Source organism: Carya illinoinensis, chromosome 1 (genome assembly GCF_018687715.1).
Source record: "Carya illinoinensis cultivar Pawnee chromosome 1, C.illinoinensisPawnee_v1, whole genome shotgun sequence".
Taxonomy (NCBI): Eukaryota; Viridiplantae; Streptophyta; class Magnoliopsida; order Fagales; family Juglandaceae; genus Carya; species Carya illinoinensis.
The window spans coordinates 57,704,619-57,721,507 of record NC_056752.1 but is presented as its reverse complement, the minus strand read 5'-3'; the positions used below and the strand labels follow the sequence as shown (position 1 = coordinate 57,721,507).

The 16,889-nt window shown below is 37.7% G+C and overlaps 4 protein-coding genes across 6 annotated transcripts; 2 read left to right on the top strand and 2 right to left on the bottom strand.

The window, feature by feature from the left end:
- The first annotated feature begins 402 nt into the window (after positions 1-402).
- On the top strand, positions 403-4,226 carry LOC122292770 (bZIP transcription factor 18). 2 transcript variants are annotated; one of them, XM_043101277.1, is made up of 4 exons: positions 403-1,046; positions 2,079-2,175; positions 3,278-3,362; positions 3,740-4,226. In XM_043101277.1, the coding sequence occupies exons 1-4, from the start codon at positions 586-588 to the stop codon at positions 4,117-4,119; spliced, it is 1,023 nt and encodes a 340-aa protein (XP_042957211.1). In that variant the 5' UTR covers positions 403-585; the 3' UTR covers positions 4,120-4,226. The 2 variants fall into 2 exon arrangements, with proteins under 2 accessions (XP_042957211.1, XP_042957201.1); XM_043101267.1 differs by having other exon boundaries at positions 404-1,046; positions 2,079-2,211.
- Positions 4,227-6,504: 2,278 nt separating this feature from the next.
- On the top strand, positions 6,505-8,214 carry LOC122292762 (expansin-A8-like). Its single transcript, XM_043101255.1, has 3 exons — positions 6,505-6,719; positions 7,141-7,453; positions 7,537-8,214. The coding sequence occupies exons 1-3, from the start codon at positions 6,572-6,574 to the stop codon at positions 7,838-7,840; spliced, it is 765 nt and encodes a 254-aa protein (XP_042957189.1). The 5' UTR covers positions 6,505-6,571; the 3' UTR covers positions 7,841-8,214.
- An 854-nt stretch (positions 8,215-9,068) lies between these two features.
- On the bottom strand, positions 9,069-14,538 carry LOC122292741 (mini-chromosome maintenance complex-binding protein). Of its 2 annotated transcripts, none has more exons than XM_043101238.1 (14): positions 14,209-14,538; positions 13,854-13,967; positions 13,652-13,762; positions 13,259-13,390; positions 12,820-12,861; positions 12,274-12,393; positions 11,994-12,152; positions 11,764-11,838; positions 11,490-11,603; positions 10,902-11,104; positions 10,648-10,783; positions 10,146-10,373; positions 9,595-9,662; positions 9,069-9,508 (listed from the first exon to the last, which is right to left on the bottom strand). In XM_043101238.1, the coding sequence occupies exons 1-14, from the start codon at positions 14,368-14,370 to the stop codon at positions 9,394-9,396; spliced, it is 1,779 nt and encodes a 592-aa protein (XP_042957172.1). In that variant the 5' UTR covers positions 14,371-14,538; the 3' UTR covers positions 9,069-9,393. The 2 variants fall into 2 exon arrangements, with proteins under 2 accessions (XP_042957172.1, XP_042957165.1); XM_043101231.1 differs by having other exon boundaries at positions 12,817-12,861; positions 14,209-14,529.
- A 1,370-nt stretch (positions 14,539-15,908) lies between these two features.
- On the bottom strand, positions 15,909-16,871 carry LOC122292755. Its single transcript, XM_043101244.1, has 3 exons — positions 16,488-16,871; positions 16,340-16,403; positions 15,909-16,210 (listed from the first exon to the last, which is right to left on the bottom strand). The coding sequence occupies exons 1-3, from the start codon at positions 16,827-16,829 to the stop codon at positions 16,038-16,040; spliced, it is 579 nt and encodes a 192-aa protein (XP_042957178.1). The 5' UTR covers positions 16,830-16,871; the 3' UTR covers positions 15,909-16,037.
- Between the last annotated feature and the right edge of the window lie 18 nt (positions 16,872-16,889).

Sequence of the window (16,889 nt, the reverse complement as noted above, 5' to 3'; positions counted from 1 at the left end):
CTGCAAATGGCAATAACCCTAACCTCTGTGATACTAGCAAGACCTGGAACCGAATACCACCTCACCGAACATTATATTTATTCCCATGGCCATGGCGAGACAGGTGATCACGTCTTTCTTTCTTTCTTTCTGTTTTTTTTTTTTTTCAACTTAGGTCGGCCACATCAATTTCATTCATAATTTTATACACAAAGTGAAGCGGCGCTGTATTTTTATTTATTACGTGTTTAATAGAGGCGTATCAATTTTTAAAAAGAAAACGATAAACTTACTCCTAATTAACAATTTTATACAACTATATAATAAAATAATATTATTTTAAATTTGTGTTTAAATATAATAAAAAATATTATTATATTTAAAATTGTGTATAAATTGTGAATGGGTTGTTAGTGTATCATTACCCATCCTAAAACGACACCGTTGACGTAACCCTCGCTTAAGCCAAAACCAATTCTGGTACCGAAAGGCAGAACATGTGATGATGAGTGAAGACGACGAAGGAGAAGGAGGAGAAGAAGACAGACGAAGATGAAGAAGAACAAACACACACTCTGATCACCACCGTTACATCGACGGACATTAATGGCTCCAATCCAAGATCTTTCTAATCCAAGCCCCAATACGATGCTAAATCCTAGTTCTCGGTCCTCAACGGAACTGGCCTCCTCCTTCCCTATCCCTAACCCTCTCACTAGCTCCCTCCCCTTAAGCGGGCCCCATCACCGTCGAGCCCACTCCGAGGTCCACTTCAGGATACCCGACGAGCTTGATCCGGTCTCCGATTCTTTATTTGACGAGTTTGGATCCGAGGACGACCTCTTCTGTTCTTACATGGACATAGAACAGCTCGGATCCCGACCCGGAATTTCCGGCCAATCCTTCCCCAAACCCGACAATGCTGCACAGGTGGAGAGGCCGAGGCACCGGCATAGCAATTCGGTGGACGGGGGGGCTTTGATGTTGGAGGGCATAGAGGCCAAGAAGGCCGTTGCTCCTGAAAAGCTCGCTGAATTGTGGACCGTTGATCCCAAGCGCGCCAAAAGGTTGCTCTCTCTTTTCACTTCGATAAGGGAATTTATAATTTACGTCTGGATTATGGTGTTCTTTTCTTTTGGGGGGATTGTAACTGTAAAATTTTGTATGTTTGATAGAACTATTTGTGTTTTTGGTTATTTTGTTGGCAATGTTTAGGTGAAAATCCTGATCCTCTTGGACTTAAAATAATTTATGTCATCCATGTTAAGACAGCTTGTTTATCCGAAGTCAATGTTTGATGGAATGTATTCAAGATTTAGGGCATTGTGGTTGATCACATGCAATTATGGTCCGGTGGGTTGTTTGCTTTCATTTACTCAGGTTTGAAACATGTACCTTGTACTTGAAAAAGCCATCAACATGAGCCACTAAGAGCAGTTGGCATGTATTGTTGTAATACCCAAGATTTGGATAGGAAGGTGAATGGGATCTAACATTTATTGGGAGGGAGAAATTATTGCCCTTTATAATGATTCCAAAGGGCTCTAATTGTACTAATGACTAGTGCTCTTAGAGTATATGCCTAGATGTGTTTGTACTTTCCTTGGGTCATTATAAATGCATTGCTTGGGAGGGAGAAGTTATTTTCCTTTATAATGATTTCTAGCAACTCCAATTGCATTAACAAGCTTTTTTAAGTATAGGCCCATATGAGGCTTGGACTTTTTGTGGGATATTACAAGTATATTTCTTCACATGTTTGAGTGTCACAGGCTATTGGTAACAACTTCTTAGTATGTAATTGGTGTCCCCATTTATAAAGTTACTTCACTTGTACCCTTAAATGAAATTCACCTCTTATATATGTCCCGTATACCTAGGCTTTTGCCTATTCTTATGATCAATAAAATTTTGTTTATTGATAAAAAAAAAAAATGTTTGAGCCAGTACTTAATGAGAGGAATTTAAACGCCTGGTTCTTTTGTGAGGTTAAAAATTCTCATTTACAGAATTTTTTTTTTTATTCTATTTAAAAGAACCAACATTATTTTCACTTGAGCTTGCTCTTAAGATTTCCAATTAACAAATGTTTGATACAGGATTTTGGCAAATCGGCAGTCTGCTGCGCGCTCAAAAGAGAGAAAAGCACGTTACATATCCGAACTTGAGAGAAAAGTTCAAACCCTTCAAACAGAGGCAACGACACTTTCTGCACAACTAACTCTTTTTCAGGTTCTTGCTGAAATGTATTATTTGTTTTGCACAAATCATATGATTTTTATTTTTTATTTTTGGTTTGACATGGATGTTAGCCGACTCTATTGCACTATGATATAATCCATTGTGGTAAATTTGTGCTTTGTGCTTTTCTGTCTCGACATGTGTGCATATTTCTTTGTCTTAACATAACAAATAAATAAAGGTCAAGGTTGATCAGAGAGGGTATAAATGGGTGATTGAAATAGATATGCTGTTTGGGCAGGGCTCACTCCTTAGGTTCTAGTCTAACTAAGCAAACAAATTGAGAAAAAAAAACTGAATGTAAAAGGTCATTCTTGGCTTGTGATTTCACTATCTTTTAGTGGCATGAAAAGTATAATGAAAAGATCAAACTATATAACTAATTGTTTCTAAAAAATTAGAAAGTTATCTAAAAAATAGCAGTTGGTTTATTAGCCAGTCAATGAAACTATAGTAGTGGGGAGTTCAAGATTAGAGCTGGGAGGGAGGCTTTGAAATCCACCTACTTTAGAATAAGTGGGATAAATGCGAACAAGAACAACGAAATAGTTATTGATCCACAAAACAATCTGATGTTCAAATGTGTCCTATATGTGTCCAGGAGTAGTTTAGATTTATTCAGCGCTTTTCTAAAATTAATAACATGTGCTTATGCAGTATTAGCTCTTTTGGTAGTTCTATTTGATATGCATCGGACGGTATTTGAAGAAGTATGACATCAAATAGTTCTATTCGAAGGAGGCTTGCCTTTTTTTTTTTTTTGCTTCAAATTCCCTTTCTCGTGCACTTTATATGTAGCTGCAAATCAGGAGATTGTTGTGTTAGTAAAAGGGGAAAAAATACATGCAAGTGATTAATCATTCATTGTCTCGTTTGTCTCCTTTTGTTTCTGGCTGTTATTTATCCTGCTGTAGTCTATGCATGATCCTGGTGATTAAAAAAAAACAGAACTGTTCTTTTTTGTTTTGTTGTCTCTATTTTTGTCATAAGATGTTTTTCTTTTCATGGACCTCTGACTGAGGGCTTTGGTTGTCTTTCGGTTCCTGTTCTCTTTTAGAGAGATACAACAGGCCTGACTACTGAAAACTCAGAGCTTCAGCTTCGGTTACAAGCTATGGAACAGCATGCTCAGTTGCGTGATGGTACGTATGTGACCTCTGTTTTGTGCACGTTTTCTTGGATGTTTACTTCTTCCACTTGTCTTTGGTGGTGTGGACATAATGCAAGACGAGAAATGGCATTTACCTGTTGTATCAGTCAAAGATGAACCGTCTTTGGTGCCGATCCTTGTATATAGATTTATCAATGCAATAATTTACTTCTCTATGTCGTTCCTAACTTCAAGCCCCTTTTATACTTTCCCACTTATGGTCTAGCAGCACATGAATTTGGTCCATTTATTGTCTGCTCGTACGTCTAATTACGAGTATATTAGACACAAATGATCTTACAGGGGCATAATTCCTTTACTTCTTGACTTCTCTCGCCTTTTACTGTTAGTAATGTGTTCCCGAAACAGCTTTAAATGAAGCACTGAAGAAGGAAGTTGAGAGGCTCAAGGCTGCGACTGGAGAAATAATGACACACACTGACGCATACAATATGGAAATGCAGCACATTTCGTATCCTCTATCTTCCTTCTTTTCACATCAGCCACAACCTCAGCCTGGTGACGTGCAGAATATTCAAATGCCGCAATTTCATCAATTTCAGTCCAACATGTCAAGACCCCACCAGCCTGTGCTTGCTGCGGCCCAAGCACATGCCTTCACAGATACTTTGCAGCAGGATCCTATTGGCCGGTTGCAGGGGCTTGATATCAGTGGCAGAAGCACCCATATGGTGAAGCCTGAAGGCATGACCTCCATTTCTGTCATTGAAAGCAGCAACAGATTTTGATGCGCAGTCAGTCGACCTCCATCTGGCCCTCCTATTCGTTGGATTGTTCATAGACTCATTGATTGACAGCCAAAAGGCTTTATTTATTTCAATTTACTTATTTTTAATCGGTTGGGCATTTAAATTTTTGGTCGCCTTTTCAGGTCTTATACACTCATGATTTCTCTCTGGTTCCCTTCCACGTTCTTACATTTTTCAGCCTTTTTCCGAGAATATGATTTTAACATTTTAGGCAGTAATGAATGCACCCGAAGGTGTGCCAATCTTTTTGAGCATCAAGTTGTAATGAAGGAGGAAAAATGCTGTTCCTACCGATAGTTGGGTCCGATTGGGTCCCTGACATTTTTTTTTTAATTTTTTTCCTTAGTGATTAAGAAAAAAATTTTAAATAATATTTACACTTATCGATACAGTCTCGTCTCGTGTGGGTGGGTGTAGCACAGCTCATCAAGAAAACGGCCGTATGACGCTATAGCCCATCACATTGACGAAAAATTCCTTGGCCCGATTGAGCTAGGCTAGGTTTGTAGGCAGGAACGTATCTATATTTTGAGATATTAATTACGTGTGTGGGATAATGAATATAAATTTTCTATATTTTGAAGATCTCTAACAATACAATTGTTCTAAAAATTCTCGTTTTAAAGTTTTTGTTGACATGGCAATATGCTAGAGAATTTTGGGAAAAAATCAAGCCCCTTTCCCTTGAAACCAATCTGAATATAGCCCAACCGCATTAGCCTGGTTATGTTCAGGCATGCATGTCATTCGGCCCATATACTTTCACACTTATCTGTTTTGTTGAGTTTTGAAGGCGGAAAATATGCCCTCCTTTGTCTTACTCTCTTTCCCTGGCTGCATCAGCATGCAGTCCTGGAAGGAAAAAGCTGCACATTTTATGGAGCAGAAGCGCTTCATTCAAAGGTTAAAAAATACTGATAAAAGTACTTCTTCTGTTTTCCCCTTCACTTTCGATAGGTTGTCACCTAGGAGGATTACGGTGGACATACATACATTCCGTGTATAACATGGAGCTTGTTCGAAACTCATGTTCTGGGGTTTTATTCCTAGAAAAAGATAGTTGCAAGTACAATTGTGCACTAAGCTGTGTACTAATGTGATGTGATTGGTTAAAAAATATATTTTATTAAAACCAGTGTTAATTTAAATTTTAAGTATGAATAAATCAACATTGGTATACAAATTAGTACGCGACTGTGTTTATATATAGCAAAACTCTTTATTTATTTAGAAAATAAATAAAAATAATTAATCTTGACTTAAGCACCGAAATTCGGTGAAATCGAATCTCTTGTAGTGTTTGGGTCTAATTCTATATAATGTGATGTTATAATTTCAAGACTCATATATACAGATGAGATCGTACATATATAGATTGTCTAAACAGAAAGAAAAGTCCATTACCTCGATCGACGGTAACACAATATTCCCATACAAAGAAGAGACAAATTTGGAAGATTTGGTTGGAGAAAATTCTTGTTGAGGGTGGGAAATTGTTAATTAAGGTCGGTCCTTGTTTCTCCATTTTCTTCTAAAAAAACATGTATATGAAAATGACGCATGAATGAATAGATGCATACCATGCATGGGACCGTGAAGGTCGGAAATTTACATGTGCACCTAACATGGTAGGCCCATATATATATATATATATATATAAAATCAAGTTTTTCTACCCACCCCGGCGCCCCTCGTTACTTTCGCGCTGAAGTAGAATTATATGTATATAGAGAATTGTTAGATACATAAAAAAAATTATATAAAAAGAAATTTATAAATTAATGTGGTGCATTAAATCTATTTTATATTAAAAATAATTTTATAATCTGATGTATTGTATTAAATCATATTAATTTATAAATTTACTTTTATGTAATTTTTTTGTGATTAAAATATTTCTCGTATAATAAATAGCATTGCAGTCTCGTTAATGGACACTTGGATATTAATTAGGAAGAGTTCTCCAATTAAGCTCCCCAATCAACGGCCTTAAAAACGTTGGCTGATATATACATATATATATATATATATATATATATATATATATATATATATATGCACAATCTCAGACAATGAACGAAGAAAGGATCCATGAGAGTAGCACTTGACCATAAGTGACACGCATGTGCAGGTGGGGTCGATCATGACCTTAATTCCTCACCAGTTGGTAGTCTAACTACAACATTAGCATGTGAGCAGTTTTGAATTTGATCCCTGCTACTGACCTCATCAATATATCAATCTGTTTTTATTCCTCTCTCTCACTTGAGGATTCTGCATCCATATATTACGTATCGCTCGACCCCACATATAACGGCCCACGTATAAAGGCCACACCTCTCTTTAATTTCTATATATATAGAAGTAAACCCCCACTGGCACTCAGGAGCGAGTCTCCGTCCCCTCTCTCTGCTCACCAATATACAGCCAAATGGCTATTGCAGCATCATTCCCTGCTATTATTTCCCTTGCATTCTTTATCCTAAACCTATGCCTTAGAGGCACTTACGGCGACTATGGAGGGTGGGAGACTGGTCATGCCACTTTCTACGGAGGAGGCGACGCATCAGGCACAATGGGTAAGCTATACACCAATTTTCTTTGAAGTTGTAGAATAAGTAGTTTTTGTTTTTCTCAACAATCTCGTGATTTTAGTTTAAAAGCCTCACTTACATTTTCAAATTGCATTAAAAAAAAAAAAAAAAACCCAATATTGACTGAAAGTAAAAGTATAAAGCTACGTACGTGTGATCCCGTGTGTTTTAGAAAGTATAATTATAGACCATGCTATGGTGCTTGGGCATGTAATAAGTCGACATTTTACTCTTTGAGTTGGGAAATGGCACCTTCGGAAATGATGGTGTTGTTGGCATGTATTTGATCGTAAATTTAAAACAGTAATCAGTTTTTTTCATTAATGAGAATGAGTTTTTGTAGCAATAATTGAGTTTAAGTGGAATTTATAGAAGGTAATTTCATCATGGATGGGGTTGACTGCAGGGGGGGCTTGTGGGTATGGGAATCTGTACAGCCAAGGGTACGGGACAAACACTGCAGCACTCAGCACAGCTCTATTCAACAATGGTTTAAGCTGCGGGTCATGTTACGAGATGCGATGTAACGACGATCCCAAATGGTGCCTCCCAGGTACCATCACTGTCACCGCCACTAACTTCTGCCCTCCTAACTCCGCATTGTCCAACGACAACGGTGGCTGGTGCAACCCTCCTCTTCAGCACTTTGACTTGGCTGAGCCTGCTTTCTTGGAAATTGCTCAATACAGAGCCGGGATTGTGCCCATATCCTTTAGAAGGTAAACAATTTTTTAAAGTTAGTTAATTAACAAGATGAATGCTGTTTTTGTGTTGGTATAAATATATAAAAATGAATGAACAGGGTGTCCTGTGTGAAGAAGGGAGGAGTGAGGTTTACCATAAATGGGCACTCATACTTCAACTTGGTGTTGATCACAAACGTGGGTGGCGCTGGAGACGTGCATTCAGTGTCAATAAAGGGGTCCAAGACAGGGTGGCAAGCCATGTCACGGAACTGGGGCCAGAACTGGCAGAGCAATACCTACCTAAATGGGCAGAGTCTTTCATTCCAACTAACCACCAGTGATGGCAAGACCGTGACTAGCTACGGCGTCGTTCCGGCAGCTTGGCAGTTTGGACAGACATTTGAGGGGGCTCAGTTCTAAGGTTTTTGTTCAATATATAAATAAATATATATATTATATGTAGGGTCAATGGGTGATGTGCCAAATAGTATAGTATAGTAGTCTAGTCGTGACGGTGAAGGTGTGCAATAGGACACGAGACTTCAAGGTAAGAGTAGTGTATGAGGGGCTCGGCCTACACATTATATGGCCGTGTATTTGCTGAGGTGGCTGATCCGCACCCGCTAGGCCTTTCATACATGAAATAATACAGTGGGTTTTCAGTATTTTTTATTTTTATTTTTTATTTTTGCGTTTAGATAGGACAGGTATTCCATTGGTTGGATTTTTATTTTAAGCATGTAACTATTCTCCCGCCCAACTTGGTATCAAAAAACTTGTAAGGTGTTCGTTCATTCCATCGTCATTCAAAACTAACATCCATTTTCAGTCACCCCCAATTCCCATGTCAACCCAAAAGGTTCTTTGCCAAAAACCGGACAAGAGGGTAGCATATGCCAGCATGTGCCTTCGGTTTATTCCATGTCACTTACTAATAAAACTCTTCTAAACACACCAACATCTAGATTTAATAATTTAATTTACATTCTAAATCTTCGGTTTATTCCATCTCAAACTATTGAAATGGAAATTACATTATGTAAAATATTTAATTGAAACTAAAGATAATAGTGTGGATTTAATATCCAAAGAAAATGCAATATACTAATTTAATTTCTAACATCAATCTTTTCTTCCTTAAAACCTTTATACGGAAATCATGTAGAACTAAAATGCGGAAGGTAAATCTAAATATTAAGAAAACCACGTAATGAAACACGAGGTGAATCTATATTTTATATTTATATATATATATATATATATATATATATATATTTAAAGAAAAACTGTCATCATTCAATTCAAGGTGAATCTAAATATTGAATAACATGAATATTGTGATATAAATGTTTTGAATAATAGGATTTATCAAAAAATACTGGAAGTGAGCAACTAGCGATCGTGAAAATCAAACCATATTCCTAGAATTGATGGCATTTACGAAACTAAGAAACGAACAAAACAACACCAATACCCTTTTCTATTTTGTTATGGCCATCAATGCTGTATGGCAGGGTCCTCTTTCCGGAAGACATCACCAAATGGCACAAAATATGCACCTGTAATTGCAGTGTGCAGACCAAAAGCCCCTACAATAGTAACTGGCATCGATATAGACAGTGAGGGGTTATCTCACAGGCCAATGCGGTTCTTCAAAAGGAAAATCAGTAATTTAGATCATTCTAAATGCTTTTCTTGCCTTTACTGAGCAATCAAAAAGCATGAGGAAATACATACTTGGTTAACGCTAAGTACAGCATTGACACTATGAGAGAGAGAGAGAGAACTAGAGAGTGGTCAGTAGCCAAAGAGATCCTCCAGTTCTCAAGCGGGCATGGCAAAAATAACAACACGTTCCTATTAAAAGGCAAATGCATTTTCATACATAAACACAATGTGCTTCACAGCCCAGGCCTGTAATTTAAATCAGTTTCAAAAGCAATATCCCCAATCCCAGCAACCAATTTCACACTTCATTTAAGCCTCTCTCTTCGTAGCCTCTCCAGTTCCTTGACCATCTGCCAATGTTCTAACGACAGGCAGGTTTCACCAAAACTCAAAGACATTAGGCGGCCCATTGTCAGCCATCTGTATGAAAGAAACAAAATTACCAATGTGCAACTTAATTGCAATACTAGAAAACAATACCACTATCACACTTCGCATTCACCAACCTGTTGAAATCATGGCTACCTATACTCCGGTCTGTTTGCCTTGCCGCGACCAGGTCATTTTCTACCACCTGTACCGTATCAGTATATGACATTAGGGCTCTAAAGCTGCCCCCATCACTTCTCTTATTCCCATTAGTGAGAGGGAAAATCAACAAAAGAAACTAAAGCATGTGAACTTTCTAAGTAATATCTCTTTATGTCACCAGCATCTTGTAAGTAACAATTTTCGGCAACAAATCATACAGCAAAAATGCCCGTAAACTGAAAAAAACAAACAAATGCTGAAATGAAATGCTACTTCAAAAGACACTATTTGATACACCACTTTGTTGCAAACAGCAATTTAGTCTGGTGGCACAACCAGGCCATGTAATGACTGGTGAATAATTTTACAGCAGGAGCCTCTGGCATGTTCATTCAAATCAAACATGTTGGACTAGTTATGGATGCTAAAGGATGTTCTCTAACAACAAACATGAAATTCTAAGAGACGGCATTCTTGCCAAACAAATTCCTTCTAGAAAGCTCTGTCCCAGCAAGCTAACTCATACCTTCTGCATTTCTGACTCAATAGAATGTGGCAATGATTTAACAGTAGCCAAATACCATCTCCAAGCTTCTAGTGCTTCTGCAGTCACAACTTCAGAGGAACCCACTGAAGAAGGCTGGAAAGGCATAACTATATCAGCAGGTAAAATATTTGATTTTGCCTCGGAAAATATAAGCAATTGGACATCAGCTGCCATCTCCATTTTATAGTACTTAAAATCATATTCCACCTGCAAACAAACATATTTCAATATATTTATCAAGATCTTATTTCCAACAAAGTGGCTGAGAGCTACTCTCAAACAGTAGCCTAAGAAGTACAGGTGCACTTATTTAAATTCTCAGAATTGTTTTTCAGCTTTAGCAGATAGATTAATGCAGAGTTTCTGTACATTTGTGCATTGAGTAGTCAAACACATCTCTAATAACTCATAGGGCTACATACAAGACGTAAGGAATATACACACAAAGCTGCATGCATATATAGATGATAAAAAGATATACCCTTTGCAGCTCCAATAGATTTCTTAGCAACCTTGCATTCTCCATCCCAACAGAGTTGAGGGTCCCTGCTTCCAATTGGGTCTCATCAATGATTATGTGCGAGCCCTCAGCTAGCTGCAGAACTCCAGTTACCAGTCTGGAGCATTAAACATGTTAAAAGGTCAAAATCTATGAGAAAGAATTGATGATTGTCAAGATTAGGCCGCTAATTAAAGGGGAAACGACTTCCAAGTCACAAGATTATGAACAATTACCTGTTTGTCTCGTAATCCTTTTTTGGGGCAAGTGATACAGAGTTAAGATACTCCAGTGTAAGGGGTATGCAATGCGTGAAAGGTAAGAGGGTTTTTAAAGCAAGACTAAGTCGACTGCCAAAAAGAGCCGCACTTTCTTTGCTAAAACATGTGAGGTTCAGTGAAAGCTTGCCCACGGCAACAGTGTCTACTCTAGCATGAACCTGCTCCCAAAACACTCATAAATTTCACACATAGGTGCAAGAAATGTGGAGAAAGGGAAGGAAAGTAGCTTAATAAAGATAGACTGTCGATAAAGATATGGACTAGTGAGATGTATAAACTGATCAAGAATAATAACAAAACTTATGACTAGTTTGGATACCCAAACCCAAACTATCTCATCTCATCTCATATAATTATTACAACTTTCACAAATTCACACACAAAATATATTAAACAATTCAACTTTTTCAAATCTCAAAACAAAATTAATATTAAAAATTATATTATAACAAAATTTTATTCAACTTTTAACAAAACATCTCATCTTATCTGAACTGTGTAACCAAACGAGGCCTTAATTTTCATGGAAGGAAAACCACTTACCCTGGACAAGAGATGCAACAACATGAAATGAGCAGCTATGCCATCATTCCCTAGAACAACTGTAAGATGCCTTAACAGAACTTCTCTCATCTCTCTGACAAAATGGGGCTTTGGCTGTAGGACCATAGAGGACACAATAGTTGAACCATGAGCGGCAAGAAAAAATATAAGGAAACATTAAGGATCATAAATCACTGCATGGGCAACATATATAAAGTAGATTTACAACCCTTCATTCAGAAGGATGAAATCAAACCAAGGGGTATGAAATCACCTCCATCATGGGAGAACCACAAAGGAAGTCGGGAGCTGCTAGCTTCCTGTGAATAAGGCAATGGAGGCGTGGTACCTGCAACAAAAATACCCCCGCAAAATAACAGGAAGAGGAAAAAAAAAAAACATGAATACAGCTAAATGAGCCCTTACTGGACAATAGCCTGGTGCCAGCCAGCAACATAGATAATGGAACCAAATAACAATTTTGCAGATGCAAGGATTCAATACCTTGATAGGGGGTAAATGTTCCATGACATCGTCACAAAAACCATTATCGGGCTCATCATGATCATCCTTGTCTTCATTAAGCTCTGAATCAAGAGTGAGAACCCCGATGAACTCAAAAACATCATTCAGCTTCAAGTCAGACTCTGGAGAATCATATATCTGTGTAATATATACTTTTAGAAGTTTCATGGGATAGTTGAGAAACTGGATTCAACTCAAAACCATTTATATTAGAATAATTAACTCTAACTTAAGGGATAAAAAGTGACCAGCCAATTACCTTAACAAGACAACTAAGAAAATCTTTGTCAATTCCAGGTGCTATACTCGTATTAGAGCAGTAGCCTTCACTTAAGGAATCCCGAGTCTGAGAAGACGTGGAAGGGCGGCCATCCTCTTTCTAGCATAGGTAAGATGAATTGGATTGATATTTCTTGTTTGTTAATTAAAATAAAAATTAAATATTGATGATGATGTAATCCTATTCAGAGCAAACACAAAGTGTGTGTGGCAAATAATTGATTCATACACATGCAAACGTCAAAGAATCATCCCCTGAATATTTCCAGGAAGAAATTCAATTGCAACAAGAGAGCCCTCAAAAGCCCCTAAGATCAAGCTAGTCCATGAGAACTTACCCTTTAATTGAAGAACCCATGTTTTTCATGGTTCTCAACAAATTTGAACATGAATTTCGGCAAAGATATTATTACAAAACAATCATTAACTTACAGATAAAAAAATGTTGGACAATTCTTATCCAGCCAATGGGGAAAATAAAAGATGGTAAGGGCCGTGAATGATGAGAATCATCTGAACTTACCACCTTTTTTACACTGGGAGAAACTTGAAACCCATTGTCTGAAACCTGACATTGAATGCGGTACGTCAGATAGATAAATTAAGGACATAATCACTTTTAGAAAGAGAGAGCCATTGAGCACCTCCTAAAAGACCAATAAATCATCAATCAATATATTTTTAACCACAAGAAGAAAATGCCCAGGCTAAAACTGTTTGTAATCAATGTACCTATTCTATTATATTAACTCCATAGAACTTCCAAGAATTCCCAAACTAAACACGTTGACGTAAAAAAATTGTCAATCCAACCCAAATAAGAACCTAAGAAGGTAGGATCCAACCAAAGAAACATGAAGGGTAGCATTGCAGTTACCCTTAGGTACACACCACATGATCAATCTATAGAAGTTAGTTCAATGAAAAGAACTAATACAGGATATAATTACAGGGACAGAACTTACAAGCATATTCATGTCATCAATAGCTTCATCGTCCATTCTCCTGCGCTTCTCTCTCTGTTGGGGTATGAAGTCCTTGCAGTGATTCACCACTGACTCAGATGATGGTTCCGTCCAAGAATTTTGCCCTGGAACCTTAAAAGAAGAAAAGCGAAACCCAAGAGGAGTTAAGCCATGATTTTGATTCATCCAGAGCCTTGATTCAAAACTGATAGTGAATTTGAAAGATAAGCATAAAGACGTTTAGCTGGCCAATGACCGGTACAGAAACAACTTCGATACACGTACCATAAGCTTATAATGTGTTTGGATTAAAAATAAAAGCAGAAAGCTTAAAATTAAATGGAGCGACAGAAAATACAAAACAAATAAAAAGTATGACTATAGTGAACTTACAGGAACACAGTAAAGCAGACGGCGTTCCCAAACTTGCGTGTGGGGCGAAGAATCATCCAAGCGGAATTGAGAGACATCCGTGAACTTGTTGGTTCTCCATACCGACCCATCCTGGAAGAAAATGAAAAACTCATTGGCTTGAAAATTGTGGTTGAGATAGTTCACTAAAACATAATTAGAAGGCCAAAACGGTGGCAGTTACCTGATAAGCACCGACGTAGAACTCATTCCCCAACATGTCTTGTACCATTGCCCGGAACCGCACCAGAGTTTTGGGCTGAATCCATCTGATAGTTTCACCATTAAGAATCGGGACCTAAATGAAAAACACAACAATCCCCCCAAGTCTTAATCTATGATCTTGGTGATAAATGACAATTTGGGACTAAAGTTACAATAAGTTTTTCGAACAAAAGCCCGCAAATGAAGAATAAAATAGATTTGCCAAAAACCACTAACTTTACGAGCGATGTTTATGACAAATAAACAATAATTATGAGTAGTACATGATTGATTCCAGCAAAAGCTAAGAAGCTTGTGAAAGAGTGAGAAAGGACCTGAGAGAGGCGACCTTGGTCGAAGAGGAAATGGCGGAAGAGATCGAGGACGCCCCAGTCCTTGCCGTTGGGATCGAATCCCGAGGACGCCGCCGCTTTCTCGAACGTCGATCGGACGGCTCCGAGAGGGTTCGCCACCAGATCGTAGGGTAAACCGACCATCTCGATCCCCAGTGTGTTCAGTCTGTAGATGGAAGTCCCGAGCGCGCTAAAACTGGTAGTTAAGTAGAGTCGTGGTAGGGTTTTCCCGCCAAAATCAGGAACTTATTATAAAGATTTCATTTCATTGGTACAGGTATTGTCCTATTTCAACAGCTAGCTCGTTAATAAAATGCAACAAGTTACAAAAAGTTCCCCGCAGAGCTCCATTTCAATTAGTACATACCAAAACAAAATAAAACCAACTTCAGGTTATGGGATCAAGAAAGAAATTCATCCCATCTATTCTCATTCGTTTTGAATGACCTTTTTTTTTTTTTTTTACCTTCGTGGATTGTGATGCCATCGCTTGAAACGATTATTGGTTGTGGTGCATTGCAGTTTGTTAATTTGAATTATTTGAGAGAGAGATTTGTATATTCATCTTCAACTTCTTTAATTAAGAAAAGCAGTAGCATGGTTGAATAGACAACATTCGATGGCTATAAATTGTCGCATATGGTTGTATTAACCCTTGGGAACCATGTGCCGATGATGATGAGATTGGTCAAATCTTGTAAATTTGGAGACGCTAGAGCTACCAATATGATGTTTGTTGTCCTAGGCAATGTTGAGATGCAACGACACATAGTGGTCAAGTGCAAATAAAGCCACGCGTGAGATTCATTTGTCTATATTTTTTACAGTAAATTAGTCTCATATCTTAGATCGGCAATTGGGTAGTGGTATAGTAAAGCATGTGTCGACAGTCGATTATAGGACAATAGTAGATCAAGCCTAGATCGAGATGGCGGAGGAGAAAATCTAAAATTGAGCCTAGACCACAATAGTCAATTCTAATATGTACCTTTTGGTTTTCTAACTCATGCTCTTATACTTTGAACCATTATATAAATATATATTTTTTATTTGATTTACTTGTAACACACCTTAAATTATTTGAAAAAAAATAAATTGAAATCACTCCCTTCAAGGGGAGTACTTTGGAATAAGAAGACGACGAGATAGAAAGAAAATAGGATTTTGATCAAGTTTCTGTATGTTTATACACGTCCCTTTTTTTATTATAAATATTGTTATCGCTAATGGACCAGAGGCCATTTTAACAATATTGTAAAATAAAGATAATTCAACAAACCTAACAATTGTAAGTGGGCCATGGCCCGATTCCAGCTAAACTTAAAAATAAAAGAAATGGCCACAACCCAACACGACCAATAGGGTTGAGCCCGCCAAGCCTTCAATGACGTCCCTCATCACTGTACGTGTACAGAAATGTGACATTACTAAGTAAAATCTAGGAGGTTTAGAAATTAAGTTGGCTAACGAAGACTTTATAGGACAAAATATTTATATTGAAAGTCTTTTAAAAATAATTTATTTATCGTATAATACTTTTAAGACATGCTAACTTAGTTACATAGGGGGTTTTTCATTTAATTAGATTTGAGGATTATTCAATTTTGTCTGTCCGATAGTTAAAAACAGTACATCTATAATTTCAGTGATCGTAGAAATTTCACCGCAACGGCTATCACGTATAAAGAGTGAATTATAGTAATACTAATTAATTGCCCACGGAGAAAGAGTTTTCGTGGCAGACATACAACCATAAATTAAAGGAAAAAAAAAAAAAAACAAGAAGAAGAAGATAACAATTTTCCCCTTCTTCATCTCGAGAAAAGTCTGGTAAAAAAGTTTCCGGATGATTTGGAGCTCTCCAAACATGCCACATGAACGTATCTTCCCAACTTGTCCACTTGCCTGGACTCACCCCTGGTATCTTTTTTGCAAATCTTGCAGGTTTTATCAACCCAGCCATCCTCAACATATTGCCCGTCCACTAATATCGAAGATAAAAGGGAGAAAATATGATAAAAGGGTCCACATATAATTTGAAGTAAATTCAAAGGTAGCAAAGAAGATAAGACATTTATGGCTCAAACTGAACTGCAAAAGACAATGCGCATACCCTCGATATAGGACTTGAAAAAATCCTTGTAGGTCCCTCCAATTTTCCTTCTAAGGGCCCCATACTGCATGAAATTGAAAATTCCAGTAAACAGACATACCATATAGATTATCATGTGTGCGCGTGTTGAAAATCCAAGCCAAATTACCTGTTCCCTGGACATTTTTCCTCCAGACTTGGTGGCTTCTCTGGCCTCGGCCAGAAGCTCTGCATCCTCCGAGGATCTAACTTGAGAAAAATCCAGGGCTTCCGTTATGTTGCTAAGCAGAGATTGGTTGCTCTTATTGGGTTCGTCCTTTTCACCTTTCTCTGATTTGGCTGAAACTGCAAACTGAAAGGCCATGCTGTTGAACCTATTGTTATGGTTAGACCGAGACAAGTAGCAGTCTTGTGCAACTCCAAACTTCGAAGGGAATTTGCCATTTGGAGGTGTCAAGGGAAGAGCTCTTATTCCCATCTTCGCTTCCCTTAACATAACACAGCAGATCATATAACGATATACGTTCTGGGCGCAGCTATTTTATAAGATACTCTTGCTCCTTTGTCTGTC

What these genes read in the sequence shown, in the direction of transcription:
- LOC122292770 (XM_043101267.1), top strand. Translation starts at nt 586, where the DNA reads ATGGCTCCAATCCAAGATCTTTCTAATCCAAGCCCCAATACGATGCTA. An exon ending in GATCCCAAGCGCGCCAAAAG is followed by an intron (nt 1,047 to 2,078) that starts GTTGCTCTCTCT and finishes TGTTTGATACAG; the next exon opens with GATTTTGGCAAATCGGCAGT. An exon ending in GCATGCTCAGTTGCGTGATG is followed by an intron (nt 3,363 to 3,739) that starts GTACGTATGTGA and finishes TTCCCGAAACAG; the next exon opens with CTTTAAATGAAGCACTGAAG.
- LOC122292762 (XM_043101255.1), top strand. Translation starts at nt 6,572, where the DNA reads ATGGCTATTGCAGCATCATTCCCTGCTATTATTTCCCTTGCATTCTTT. An exon ending in CGACGCATCAGGCACAATGG is followed by an intron (nt 6,720 to 7,140) that starts GTAAGCTATACA and finishes GGTTGACTGCAG; the next exon opens with GGGGGGCTTGTGGGTATGGG. An exon ending in GTGCCCATATCCTTTAGAAG is followed by an intron (nt 7,454 to 7,536) that starts GTAAACAATTTT and finishes ATGAATGAACAG; the next exon opens with GGTGTCCTGTGTGAAGAAGG.
- LOC122292741 (XM_043101231.1), bottom strand. Translation starts at nt 14,370, where the DNA reads ATGGTCGGTTTACCCTACGATCTGGTGGCGAACCCTCTCGGAGCCGTC. An exon ending in AAGGATTACGAGACAAACAG is followed by an intron (nt 10,784 to 10,901) that starts GTAATTGTTCAT and finishes TTAATGCTCCAG; the next exon opens with ACTGGTAACTGGAGTTCTGC. An exon ending in TTGAGTCAGAAATGCAGAAG is followed by an intron (nt 9,663 to 10,145) that starts GTATGAGTTAGC and finishes GATACGGTACAG; the next exon opens with GTGGTAGAAAATGACCTGGT.
- LOC122292755 (XM_043101244.1), bottom strand. Translation starts at nt 16,829, where the DNA reads ATGATCTGCTGTGTTATGTTAAGGGAAGCGAAGATGGGAATAAGAGCT. An exon ending in GAAAAATGTCCAGGGAACAG is followed by an intron (nt 16,404 to 16,487) that starts GTAATTTGGCTT and finishes AATTTCATGCAG; the next exon opens with TATGGGGCCCTTAGAAGGAA. An exon ending in TTTCAAGTCCTATATCGAGG is followed by an intron (nt 16,211 to 16,339) that starts GTATGCGCATTG and finishes CTTCGATATTAG; the next exon opens with TGGACGGGCAATATGTTGAG.